General features: G+C 43.0%; 1 protein-coding gene across 1 annotated transcript in view; it reads right to left on the bottom strand.

The window, feature by feature from the left end:
• Window positions 1–13714, bottom strand: part of KIAA1549L (KIAA1549 like) — a 268932-nt gene that overhangs the window by 107501 nt on the left and 147717 nt on the right. The window contains exons 4-7 of the mRNA XM_032414728.1: window positions 11760–11875; window positions 9365–9584; window positions 8404–8537; window positions 1576–1738 (exon numbers count right to left, since the gene is read on the bottom strand). Of these exons, the coding sequence (XP_032270619.1) occupies window positions 1576–1738; window positions 8404–8537; window positions 9365–9584; window positions 11760–11875 (633 nt within the window). The remainder of the gene's footprint in view (window positions 1–1575; window positions 1739–8403; window positions 8538–9364; window positions 9585–11759; window positions 11876–13714) is intronic.

The following is a 13714-nucleotide window of genomic DNA, read 5'->3' as shown; positions in this document are numbered from 1 at the left end:
CACGTCCGGCTCCCTGCTCAGCGGAGAGCCTGCTTCTCCCTCTCCCTCTGCCTGCCACTCTGCCTACTTGTGCTCTCTCTCTAACTCTCTGTCAAATAAATAAATAAAATCTTTAAAAAAAATAGAATATCAAGAGGAAAGAAAATAAATTCTTCACATGCTGTCATGTGACATAATGAATGCCATCTTTCATGAGATCATCTTTTCCATAAAATACAGAGTCATCTTTCCTTACTACATGGGAATTCACAAAAGCCTGCCATTAAACATTCAAAAAAAATTTCTTAGTAGCTACTGTGTGCTAGGTACATCCACACACATAATTTTACTTATTTACAGGATCAAATGTAACCACAGAAGGAAATAGAAGCAATCGTGCTAATATGTGTTTAAAAAAAAAAACAAGGGGGGTGGGAGGATGGGTTAGCCTGGTGATGGGTATTGAGGAGGGCACGTTCTGCATGGAGCACTGGGTGTTATGCACAAACAATGAATCATGGAACACTATATCTAAAACTAATGATGTAATGTATGGGGATTAACATAACAATAAAAAAAATTTAAAAAAAAAACAATAAAACCATCTACCACCATCAAAAAAAAAAAACAAACAAAAAAACCTTGACCAGTGACCTTGAGAAATGTATTTTTTTTAAAGATTTTATTTATTTATTTGACACAAAGAGAGACACAGTGAGAGAGGGAACACAAGCAGGGGGAGCGGCAGGCAGAGGGAGAAGCAGGCTTCCCGCTGAGCAGGGAGCCCGATGCGGGGTTCGATCCCAGGACCTTGGGATCACGACCTGAGCCGAAGGCAGACACTTAACGATTGAGCCATCCAGGTGCCCCGAGAAATGTATTAACAATTAAATTTAACAGCACAAATCTTGACTTCCTTTGGCTACCAAGTAAGCATTTGGGTAAAAAATGTAGGCTGCACTGTCTTCCGAGTCTATGCCTGCTGCATGGTAATGAGGATTATGTAACTGAAGCATCAGAGGAAGGCAGGCCATGGGATTGACTATGGGGTCTTCATCCAGTGAAGCCACGATGCTGATTGCAAATGAGTTGCATTATGATGTCTATAGCCAAGGCAAGGGCCGAAGGCCAGGCAACATTTGCTGATGGCAGAAGTGGGAGAAACCATCACAACCCAGATTGCCACGAGGACAGATGCCCTATGGGGCAATTACTGTAAGTTCAAAGGCAGACTGCTTGGGTTCAAACCCCAGTTTCCATGTCTCGTTAGTTATGTATGAGTGAGCATCTTGTGAACCTCTTGGAACTTCAGTTTTCTCCTTTGTGAAGTGGGGCTCATTCTGTACTACCTTATAGGGTGCTTTGCGAGGATTCGGTGACGTAAGATATATGAAGGGTAAAGGCGCCTAGCGAGTGCTTACTTCCAATGTGCAATAAACTTGTCATCAATTCAATCCCGGTTTATCACCAATTCCAGTTATTTTATGATAAAAGAGTTGTATGTGCCCAGCACAATAGGTATTCGTTAAATGGAGAAAGGACCCCCGGGGGTAGTGGGGGAAAGGCAGCGTCCCCGTGGGGCATGGACATACTTACGTTCGGCGATGGTGAGCGGCGGGTAGGTGAGGTAGAACCCAACCAGCTCAGCCGAGAGCTGGCGGAGGAGGCTGCTGGCGACCGTGCCGTTGAGGAAGGAGCTCCGATTGCCCACCACGTACACCAAGGTGACTGTCTGGGAGGCATTGGATGTGCTCACAATCTGAATCAACACAGGAGGAAAGGGGAGGGAGACATGCCACGTAAGATGAGGGTCTGTTTCATGGAGGCCGTGGGAGAAGTTTAAGCAGAAGTTGAGGGGAGAAATGAAAGGGAGGTGAAAAAGAGCAAGGAAGAGACAACAATAACAACACTCGTCATTTATGGATTGTTCACTGCGTGCTGGTTATCGTGCTCAGGGTGCGTGGTCTCATTCAATCCTCACCACAGCCCTGTGAGGTGTATCCAGTTAGGACTCCGTTTTACAGAGGAGGAAACTGAGGCCCAGAATGATCAAGAGACTTGCCCACGATCACACAGATAATAAGTGACGTAGCCAGGATTCGAACCCAGGCAGTCTGACTTCAGGTTTCTAACAGGTGTGTGTTTCTTTTCCAGGGGCTAAATAGCCTCAGGTTACTTTTATGGTTCTGAAAATACAAAATCGAGCATCGAAATGTTACATCTATGAGGGCTCAACTGCTCAGAGAAAGCCTGAGTTAAATTCTGGGGGAATCTTTTAGTTCCTACCCAGCTGATCACCATGCTTAGGGAACAGAGTGAATAAACCTGATTCCAAAAGGAATTCAGAAATATAAAATAGCCTCTTCAGAGAGTGATTACATTTTCTGTGACCTATTAAATTCAATACAGAACATGTAAATATTACTATGAGATGGTGTGGTTTTCTTCTCGAATTTTGTCGAAATCAGTTTTTTAGTCACTGGAAAATGCGGTTTTCTGGGTCAATGTATGGACAAAAATAGCCCACAGATGAGATTTGAAGAACAGATGCAGTAGGAAGTCATTCGAGTGGGTGAGACAGTGTGGGCCTCTGTCTTGGCGTCTGCACCTCCCCCTTCCAGATTCACCTGCCACCCACCCACCCTCATTTGGTTCCACACCCCCAGAGGCAGCCCCTTGACCACCTCAGCGGGCTCCTTTCCCTCCAGCTCCAGCTAAAAGGATCTCGGGAGGATGTGGGAGAGTGGGAGGAGAGGGAGGTCCGAGAATCGGTGTGTGTGTGGGAGCGACCGCTGGCTTCCCATAACTGCTCCGTCCCCTGGCCCTAGCAGGCCCCAAGACTTATAGCCTCGGGTACTGTACTCACCCTGTGGTTTCCCTAGAGTCTGCCCACACTGCTGCAAAGGGCCCTTTTTATTAGACTTTCTTCAAATTACCTTCATCGGAGTGTGCCCTCTCTTCCTATAGGGAGCTGACTGAAATCCTGTTTTTCCCAGACCTGTACGTGTTCAGACATAAATATCCCTGCAACTTTCCTTTGAAATGTTATTTTTAAGAAGATTGTCAAGAATAGCTTCTTCACATTATTTCCCACTTTTCCCCATAAGTGGAAGTTGCTATTTAATTCTCTACCACAGAGATTTATGATACACCGAGTCAACTCTTCTAGTCAACTCTTGCTCTCCTCTCTGAAAGTATTTTGGGAATGTGGTTGAGCCACAGGTATTCATGCCTCTTTCCCAGGGTACCGAAAAGAAAGGTGCTTCTTTCTGAACAATCCAAAAGACCTCTCCGTACTGCCACCTAAAAAAAATAATAACTAAAATAACTTTTCAACCATTATCTCTAGCGTGAACATTCTATTTTTTGCTTTTCAACAAAATGAAATTTCACTGGTTCCCAAAGAAGCCTACAGAACCTGCAGTATGGATACCTCTACACATACTACATTTGATCAGGTGAATTGTAACTTTTTAAAAAAAATTGTAGCAAAATACACATAAATTTTATCCCGCTAACCATTTTAAGTGTACAGCTCATTGGCATTAAGCACATTCACAGTGCTGTGCTACCATCACCACCACCAATTTCCAGAACTTTTTCATCTTCCCAAACTGAAACTCTGTACCTATTAAACAACTCTCCATTTCTTCCTCTCCCCAACCCCTAAAAGCCACCATTCTACTGTGTGTCTCTATTAATTTGACAAAATTAAACACCTTTTATAAGTGGAATCCTATAGTATTTGTCCCTTTGTGACTGGCTTATTTCACTCCGCATAATGTCCCCCAGGTTCGTCCATGTTGTAGCATGCGTCAGCATTTCCTTCCTTTTTAAAGATGAAGAACAGTCCACTGTATGTATATACCACATTTCTTATCCATTCATCTGTGGATGGACACTGGGTTTGCTTCCACCTTTTGGCTAATGTGAATGATGCCGCTATGAACATGGGTGTACAAATACCTGTTCAAGTCCCTGCTTTCGATTCTTTTGGGTATATACCCAGAAGCAGAATTGCTAGATGTTTAATTTTTTAAGGAACCACTATACCGTTTTCCACAGAGCTACATCATTTGAGTTCACCAGCAGTGTATAGGGTTCCAGTTTGTCCACATTCTTACCAACACTTGTTATTCTCTTTTTTTTATAATAGCCATCCTAATAGATGCGAAGTGGTTTCTCATGGTTTTGATTTGCATTTCATGATGAGTCATATAGAGCCTCTTTTTCATGTGCTTATTGATCATCTATAGATCTTCTTTGGAGAAATGTCTATTCAAGCTCTTTGCTCATTTCTTTATGGGGTTGTTATTATGTTTTTAAGTTGTATGGGTTCTTTATATATTCTAGATATTAACCCCCTATCCAATATATGATTGTCAAATATTTTCTCCTGTTCTGTAGGTTGCCTTTTGATCATCAATTGTGTCCTTTGATCCATAGAAGTGTTTAATTTTGGTGAAGTCCAATTTATCTACGTCTTCTTTTGTTGCCTATACTTTTGGTGTCATTTCCAGGAAATCATAGGCAAATTCAATACCATGAAATTTTCTCCTCTATTTTCTTCTAAGAGTCTTATAGTTCTGGCTCTCATGTTTAGGTCTTTGATTCACTTTGAAGTTAAATTTTGTATATGGGGTTAGATAAGGGTCCAATTTCATTCTTTTGTTTGTGGATATCCAGTTTTCCAATACCATTGGTTGAAAAGACTGTCTTTTCCCCATTGAGTGGTCTTGGCACCCTTGTCAAAAATCATTTGACCACATATGCAAAGATTTACTGTTGCATTCTCTCTTCTGTTTCATTCGTCTACATGTCTGTCTTCATGCCAGTACCACATGGTTCTGATTATTGTAGCTCTGTAGTAAGTTTTGAAATCAGAAAGCATGAAACCTCCAACTATGCTTTTCTTTTTCAAGATTGTTTGGCTATTCATGGTTCTTTGAGATTCCATATGAATTCTAGGATGCATTTTTCTATCTCTGCAAAAAAAAATCACTGAGATTTTGATAGGGATTGCACAGAATCTGTAGATCGCTCTTGGCAGTACTGACGTCTTAACAAAATCAAGTCTTCCAACTCATGAGCACAGGTTACCTTTTTTTTTTTTTTTTTGGTCTTCTTTAGTATTCTCATTTTTTTTTTATAGGTAAGAAAAGTGTGACCAATCTTGGTGGCTACTTAACACTAGCTTCATCAATACGACGTTCACAGGCCTGAGACCCAGGTCATTTCAGTGTTCCCTGAAAGTCATGTCCTATCCCCAGCAGAAGCAGCCCCTACAGGGGGCACTTTCCCACTACCCCTTTACTCTTAGTCTCCTGTGGCTTCTGACATTCTCTTACTTCCCACTCACTCATGCCATAATTCATTTAGCTAATTAGACCTAAAAAAGGCTGGCAGAATGGAAGCCTATTGTTTTGCCTACCCAACATCCATTCTCCTTTTTTCTATGAAGGAGATTTCCTCGGGGAAACACCTCTTCTCTCCACCTGGGTTCATGGGCTTTGTTTGGGTGGGGCTTCCCTAAGTTCTAGGAGTGGGGATAGTCAGGCCTAGCTGATTGGGACATTATATCTCCTTGGCCACAGCTACTGCTTCAGAAATGGGCACATAGTCCAAGTGGGTCCAATGAGAGTTAATCCCAGGATTTTTACTGGAAGGCCACCAAAAAAGGCACTTTGGTTCCATAAGACTGTGAGCAATAAGGATGAGACAAACCTGAAGGTACCAGGGGCCACCATCCCTGGGCCTGAAGATGATACCAGCCCAGGCAAGGCCAAGAGACAAAGAGAGAACTTCTCGAAGAAATCATATAAGCACCTGAACCAAACTGGGCCTGAAGGAAATATGCTGTGAACCTTTCAGTTATAGGAGCCAATTACTTCTTTTTGCTTAAGTCTTGTGCTTGGATTCTGTCATTCACAACCAAAAAGGTCCTAATTGAGTCTACTGCAATCTAGCCCCTAATACCAGTGCTATACAAGTTTAAAAAAAAGTTGCTTTTTCAATGACTTTCTGAACAAATTAAGTATTTATGTGGTCCAGAAAGAATCCAAGGTGCCCCGCAAATTATACTTAATACATTAAATGGAAAGTTATTAATTACAAAACCAGGTCCTGCAACAAGCCCAGGGGGATGGTTAGCGCGCAGCTACACATATGCATGATATAGGGATCTAGAGGGTTCCAAACTCCAGGCAACAAATGGGTTCTGGGCTTCCTGTCAGCCATGGCAAAAAGCAAAACAGGGTTAATGAAACAATTCGCCCAATTATCCATTCATTTCAAGACCTGCTGAAATGTTCAAGAGCATCTAAAATCTATTTAGATGCAATTTTCAAATTGTTATTGTCTTTTCCAAGGAAACTTTGTTACTTACTTTACAAAGTTTCATCGCATGGCCCACGACTATCATATAACACAGAGTGTTTTCTTCTTTTTTTTTTTTTTAAGATTTTATTTATTTGACAGAGAGAGACACATCGAGAGAGGGAACACAAGCAGGGGGAGTGGGAGAGGGAGAAGCAGGCCTCCCACAGAGCAGGGAGCCCAATGTGGGGCTCGATCCCAGGACCCTGGGATCACGACCCGAGCCGAAGGCAGACGCTTAACGACTGAGCCACCCAGGCGCCCCAACACAGAGTGTCTTCTTAAGGCCAAAGGCAGCTTATTTATCTTGGTGTATCTCCCAGTGCCTGATAAACAGCAGGTGCTCAATGGGCCTGTGCTTCCTGAAAACAATCAGAATATGCTCTGCCGCCAAGCCCTAACTAGAATCATGCACCTGTGAGGATCACAAATCCAATCAGAAAGAAAAAGATCTCCCACAAGGGAGCTGAGTCATACTTCTTACATAAATCTTATGTTTGTGACACGTTTTTAGATCTTAATCTAATATGAACCAAATCATAATGAGATACTTCCATATAGACTTTGGATAAATCTAGAAAAGGAAAGCTTCTCGTTCAAATTAAATTGTATGCTTTCTACATCATATTGGCTTTGCTGATAATTCACTTATGCTAAATGTCAATTTCAAAACCACTGGGTTTAATTGCAAAGGATTTAGTTCGGTAAAAACAGAGACATTGGGTTGTACAGTTAATCAGAGAAATTTGGATGAATATCATTAAAAAGCACCTGTCTTGGGGCGCCTGGGTGGCTCAGTCAATTGAGCGTCGGACTCTTGATCTCAGCTCAGGTGTTGATCTCAGGGTCACGTTTAAGCCCTACACTGGGCTCCATGCTGGGTGTGGAGCTTACTTAAAAGAAAAAGCATCTGTCTTTAGTGGGATGTTAGTTATATAATTGCAAAAAAGTGGGTCTGAGAAAAGCTTTTGGTGGCACGTCTATTGTAAGTCCAGGAAACTGAAATATAGTATACCAGGAGTGGGATTTTCCCAGGAAAAATTCATGTGTTTGCCAAAAGTTCCATAGTATAGCATAGTGTATAAGATTATGGGCTTTGACTCAAGTCCTTGTTTCCTTCTTTACCAACCGTGTGACTTTCTGGAAGTTTCTTAGACTCTCAGTTCCGTTTTTGAAATGGTGATAATAATACTTAGAAGGATGTCTTGAGTATTATGTAGCAAAATATTTCTACAACACCTAGCACAGTCCTGGCATATAGTGAGCCCCAAATATAAAATGTGTATATGTGTGTGTGTGTATGTGTGTGTGTGTGTGTGTGTTTAAACTAAGGTGATTGTTCATGTGGGTATCTAGAAAATAACTCAAAGCCAATCACAGGATAGGCAAATCTTGATGTGTTAGCTATTTAGAATTGACTCATTTTATGAGACATTTGATTCATTTTTATGGGACTGTATCTTATATGGTATATCTAGTTCAATTTTTAAAATAGTAAATATATTGGGGGCTCAGTCGGTTAAATGTCCGACTCTTGATTTCAGCTCAGGTCATGATCTCAGGGTCATGAGATCGAGCCCCACGTCAGGCTCCGCAATGGGCATGGAGCCTGCTTGGGATTCTCTCTCCCTCTTCCTCTGCCCCTCCCCCTACTCATGTGTGCCTGTGTACGCGTGTGCACTCTCTCTCTCTCTCTAAACAAACAAACAAACAAACAAACAAACAAACAATACAAAATAAAACAAAATAGCAAATGTATTGGGAAGGCCTGAGGAAGCTTCACATGGGAAAATAAATACAAAATCCCAAACCATAGCAGGTTATGGCAAAACAGTCATGGCCATACTGCAGACATCCTCACCAATGCTGGGACTGACTCGACTCAGGGGCCCCAGAGTGGCACCTCCTCCTGTCTACGTCACCCGCCCTAAGTACAAAGTTATATTTACACCAGGCAGCTTTGAAACAGGAAACCAAGTCACTTCTTGCCAACATTCGCATTATGCTTGGCCTCTGTCAACTACACAGTTGAAGCGCCCTCCTCCTCACCTGAATTGTCAGGTTGCTTTTGGTATTCAGGACTTTCCTCTCAGCATCCTGGAAGGCCTTCTGCAGTCTCTGTTCCATCGTCTGAGCAAACTTGCAGGACTGGATGTTGTCGGATTGGCTCACAAACTGCAGCACTAGAATGAGAGTAATAAATCAGCACTCGCCAAAGTTGTGTCTCTTAGTTCCTTGGACTTCACAGCAGTCATCTTATAAAACAGCATGATTTTATATCCGAGAAATCAGGCAAACAAGGACTGACAAGGTTTGGTTGTACCTTTGGAAGTGGCTCTTAAAATGATTTGTAATAGAGAAGAATTAAAAGCGTGATCAAACCTGAGGTTCCCCTTAATGGAAAAGATTTTGTGATCATTTGGTTGGACTATGCAGACACCTGCTCCAAGAATGATAAAAAACAATCAAAGAGAGATCATGCCTTCTATTTCTTTGGGGGGGGGGGAGTCAATTGACCTGTATCACTAAGTTGATCAAATCTTTCAATTTCAATGGTTTCTCCACTCCTGTGGTTTGCCAATCACCTGATCAGAATCACGAGAGAGCTTGAAAGGAAGATTCCAAGGCCTCAGCTCAGAGATTCTGATTCAGGGGCATCTGAAACGTGCTGCTCCAAAGCATAGATTTTATGGATGCTCAGCTCTTATCAGTATCCGCTGGTAATACAGAAAAAAATTAAAAATACGGTGCTTGTTGCTCATAAAGTACTAATTATATAAATTGAGAAGGAAGGCTCCCGCGAAGGACTATTTCTAATAAATCCAGGGTTGGAAGGTTAGGTTTCTGTGCAGGGAGCCGGGACAGTTGATTAGCAGGGCCCTTTGAGGAAGGCACACAGGACTTTAAGAGATGATAAAGCAGCTAGCACCGAAGCGTTTAAACAGGTGTCCTCTTGATACAGCCCCCGATCCCGGAATGGACAGGAATCCTTTCCTTCTGAGGTACTTGCCTGTTCTCAGCTGGAAGTAGCCTGCAGGCTGGGGGTTCCACGGGGAGGCAAGGACTGCCACCGACTGCAAGTTTGGGGTATGTTGCTTCAGATCTGCAGTGACGTTGCTGACCCCATAAACACCCAGCATTTCGATCACTACAGCAGGCAAGTACACCAGCCTCCCTTTGGTAGCATAATAACCAACAGTGACGTTATGAGAATGTTCCAGAATGTCCACCTACAAAACAAACAGATCCACAGAACTCAGTGTTTATTTCCACTGTACTTTAAGTTTTTCTTGGTATTTCTTAGAACCACAACTGTTATTTAGCAGGGCTGGGGAATAAGATATTCTCACTCAGCAAACATTCTAATAATCCAATAAAGCATATGTGGATTGGCAAGTCTCAAAATACCAGAATACAACAAAATACAATTTATTTCCAACTTCCATGGAATCGCATTAAATCTGTGGGGGTTTCCTTGATTCCTTAAATGCCTCAGGATAATCCTGTGAGCACCAACGGTCACCCAAGAAGGCAGAGAGGAGATGGCAGGCAAAAGAGATTTCCAGAGATGAAATGCTGGGAAAGACAGCTTTATTATAGCTCTCATTATTTATGAAAATTAAAAGGCAGAGATAATAGATGAAGTGGGGGCTTCTTCAGGACAGGGATTAGGTAGTAAATGAGGTAAATTCCTCTTTCTAAAAGCTAAGAGAAGAACTGTTCAGACTTCACTCCATTCCTGGCTTGTAAGTTGGTTCAAGACTGAGGTGAGGATGGGGATGAGCCATGGAGAGTCTCTCTTAAAACTGAGTCTTAAGAGACACTGATGCACTGACTTCTTTCTGACCCAACTGGAAGATTTTGAGGCTTTAGATTTTATTCTTATTTTATTTTGCTTTCTTAGTGTTTTTTAAAAAAGATTTATTTCTTTATTTAAGAGAAAGTGACTAAGAAAGTGGCTAAGAAAGTGACTCCCACTCCAATCCTAATGACGTTCAGGAGCAAGTCTCAGTTTGGGGATTATTTTTATTTTTAGTACCTCTCTAATGCTCGCTAATCATATTTTTAAACAAAAGGACCCCAGGGACATCAGCTTTAGAGCCTTCCTCAAGCAACAATATTTAGCTTGAATTTACCAAGTCATTGCCATTATTCTCATTTTTATGATTACCTTTTATTTGTGGCAAATGATCCTGATTTCCACTCATGGCAAGTATTATCAAACATCCTTTCAAAAGTTTTTAAAAATGGGCTGATTTTTAAAAATGAATTCATAACTAATTATCACAGTGGTCTGCGATGATATGCAGAAAAGGTGAACACTGAAGGTAGTTTGCAAACAACCGAAGTTTGGTGAAAATTACATGTCAGATGACCAAATACAAATACTCACATTTTCAACTTTCAAGTAAAGTTTCTGATACAGAAACCACAGATGCTTTTCACGAAATGCATTTCTTTTTTTTTTTTTCCCTCAGAATTATATAAAAGGGATTGACAGGGGCGCCTGGGTGGCTCAGTCCGTTGAGCATCTGACTCTTGGTTTCAGCTCAGGTCATGACCTCAGGGTCATGGTATTGAGCCCTGTGTCAAAGTCCATGCTCAGCTAAGAGTCTGCTTGAGATTCTCTCCCTCTCCCTCTGCTCCTCCCCACAACCCCCCCCAAAAAAAGAGATTGACAATGACCAATAAACTATGTACCAAACCTCATTCCTAGTCCTTGGTGTGGTCATGGAGACCATGAAGCTGAATGCAGCTGCAGGACAAGCCTCAAAGGAAAAGAGCCAGAGCAGTATTTTTAAAGTAGTGAAAATGGTTGTCCACCAACTGCCAATCACATTTAGGGCTTTAAAACTTGGCATCAATCCCAAAGAGTGCAAAGCAAGGCTTCCATTGCTTGGATATGCCATGGAAATCAGTTGGCAGTTGTTAAATAGTACTTGGCATTAAAGTGCTTGGGGGAAAAATGTTTATTTCCCTGTCTGCTGCTGGCTATTGAAGCAAAGTTGGACTCAATTTACAATAATTTTTAAATGTCCAGAAATAAATCATTATTTACAATGCTGAGGAAGATAAAGGTTTGAAAAGCAATGGACAGTTTCTTGAGAATTACACTAACAATATTAAATACTTTCCCTAAACAATAGGATAATGGGACAATTTAAAAAACAGTATATCTGGGCTTGAAAAAAAAATAGATATAAGGCAATTAACTTCCATTTTTCCATCTCAAAATTTGACCTTTTTCTCCCCAGTCACCACACATTAGCTATTTGCCGAAATGAAGAAACATGCTACTTCTGACAAGTCCGGTTACGGTACCCAGGGAGGAGGAAAACAATCTAAACAAACTCTGGGCCCAAGAGGAGGACAGCTTAGTCTAATTACAAAAGTGAGGGGCTTACGTGAGCTGAGACGTCATTCTGATGGAAAGCCTTCCGTAATGCCTGCGTGAGCCCTTTGGCTACACTGAACTTCAAGGTTTCACCGATCTGCGCTCTCCTCTGGGTCAGAAAGAGAACTGTGGGACCAAGCAGAAGCACGGTAGTCAGGGTAAGGCAGCAGACCCCCTCATTACTGAGCTCCCCTCTCCTCTCCACCCTCCACCTCCTGCCAAGTTCTGAACAGAGCTGGTGAGCGCAGGTCCAACCGATGGGGGCGGTGGGTTGCGCTAGTAGCTCTGTTGGTCCCACTCAAGTACCGAGAAGGGAGGCCCTCGTATTTGTGTGACCCTAAAGGAGAGAGAGCTAATACGCTGGCTGCACTTCCTTTCTGACCAACGCTGCCTTTGACTTTGAAAACTGGGTTCAGCGGTGCCTGGCCCTAATGGGTCTGCAAGAAAATGCATGCAAGAAAATTCCTGCAACAGCGTTCCCTGACAGGCTGCTGACGTGCACGCCCTGAGTGAGGTCCTGCAGCCTAAAACAGCCCTGAATCAGGAAGGGGCAGCCCCACACCCCACAAGATGGACAGAGAGCGGGATGGAGACCCGGGGTGGACAATAGGCACCTGTGATTAAAGGTGACAGGCACTATTTGAAGGGAAGTCTCCGATGCTGTCGAAGGCCTTAGGAGGAACGTCCAGCCCGGACTTGGGCAAGGGGATGGGATTCAAGGAAGGTTTCCTGAAGTTTCTGCTGAGTCCTGAAGGATAATAGGGAATGAGCAGGCCAAGGGGAGAGGGACCGCCCCCCCCTGCTCCCAGCAGAGAGAAGACCAAGTGCAAAGGCACAGTGGTGAGAAGCGAAGCCTCTCAGTATACATGTTTAGGCTTGGTCCTGTGGGCAACAGGAAGTGAAAGGTTTTAAGCAAAGGCATAAATTTTACAGAGTTCCATTGCCTGCAGACTGGAGAACAGATTGGAGGGGGGGGGCGGCTAGTCAAAGGCAGAGAGATAAATTTGGTTTTTGTTGCAGAAATTGAGGTGGGTGATGACAGGGTGAACCAGGGAAGGGGCAGTGGGGGGTGGAGAGAAGGGGTATTCAGGGAGTTAGAACTGAAGGGCCCCCGTGGTTGACCAGGTGTGGCTGGCGTGACAGGGGGTGATAGAGAATGGGGGGAGAATGTTCCAGACTTCTGCATCTAGGTGTTGGGGTGGCCTGCCTCTCAGAGGAGGAGGAATGGAAAACCAGATGGTATAATTTCTTGAGAAATAGAAGGCGATACTGTACTTCCTGCTATGCCTAGTTTCACAATTTCCCATTTTAGAATAGGGTACATCTCAAGATATAATTTCATTTAATCCTTTGTGGGGTGAAGAGGAAGGCGGGACTCGAGCATTCAGCATTGGCATGCTCTTTCAAACAATGTGTCTAATGCTTTTTATAGCAAACACTACCACACTGTTAAAAGCAGCCTGGGCCTTCCTGCCCTGCTTGGCTGCAACTGGGAGGTGGGGGCTTGAGATAGCAGTCACCACCCAACTTTCTCAAGGCCTCCTTTTCAACATCAGAAGAAATCCTGGGCACCCTCATCATGCAGCTGTACTTTTATTATCCGCTGGCTGAAAAAATACATAACAAAAGCCTTTCTGGGGGCACCTGGGTGGCTCAGTCGGTTGAATTCTGTAGTGCTTCCAAGATTTGATATTTTACTAACCACTTCATTCATTCATGTGAGGCATCCCTGATTTGTTCTACAGGCAAAACTTGCTACACGTTCGTCTTCTCAGGCCCCCTGGCAGAAATGGTTTCCCCGGAAATCCAAATCAAAACCTCAATGAGATACCACCTCACACCAGTCAGAATGGCTAAAATTAACAAGTCAGGAAATGACAGATGTTGGCGGGGATGCGGAGAAAGGGGAACCCTCCTACACTGTTGGTGGGAATGCAAGCTGGTGCAGCCACTCTGGAAAACAGT

Source organism: Phoca vitulina, unplaced genomic scaffold, assembly GCF_004348235.1.
Source record: "Phoca vitulina isolate PV1807 unplaced genomic scaffold, GSC_HSeal_1.0 scaffold16, whole genome shotgun sequence".
In the NCBI taxonomy this organism is placed as follows: domain Eukaryota; kingdom Metazoa; phylum Chordata; class Mammalia; order Carnivora; family Phocidae; genus Phoca; species Phoca vitulina.
The sequence above is the reverse complement of the archived record's forward strand: the minus strand, read 5'-3'. Positions and strand labels throughout refer to the sequence as shown.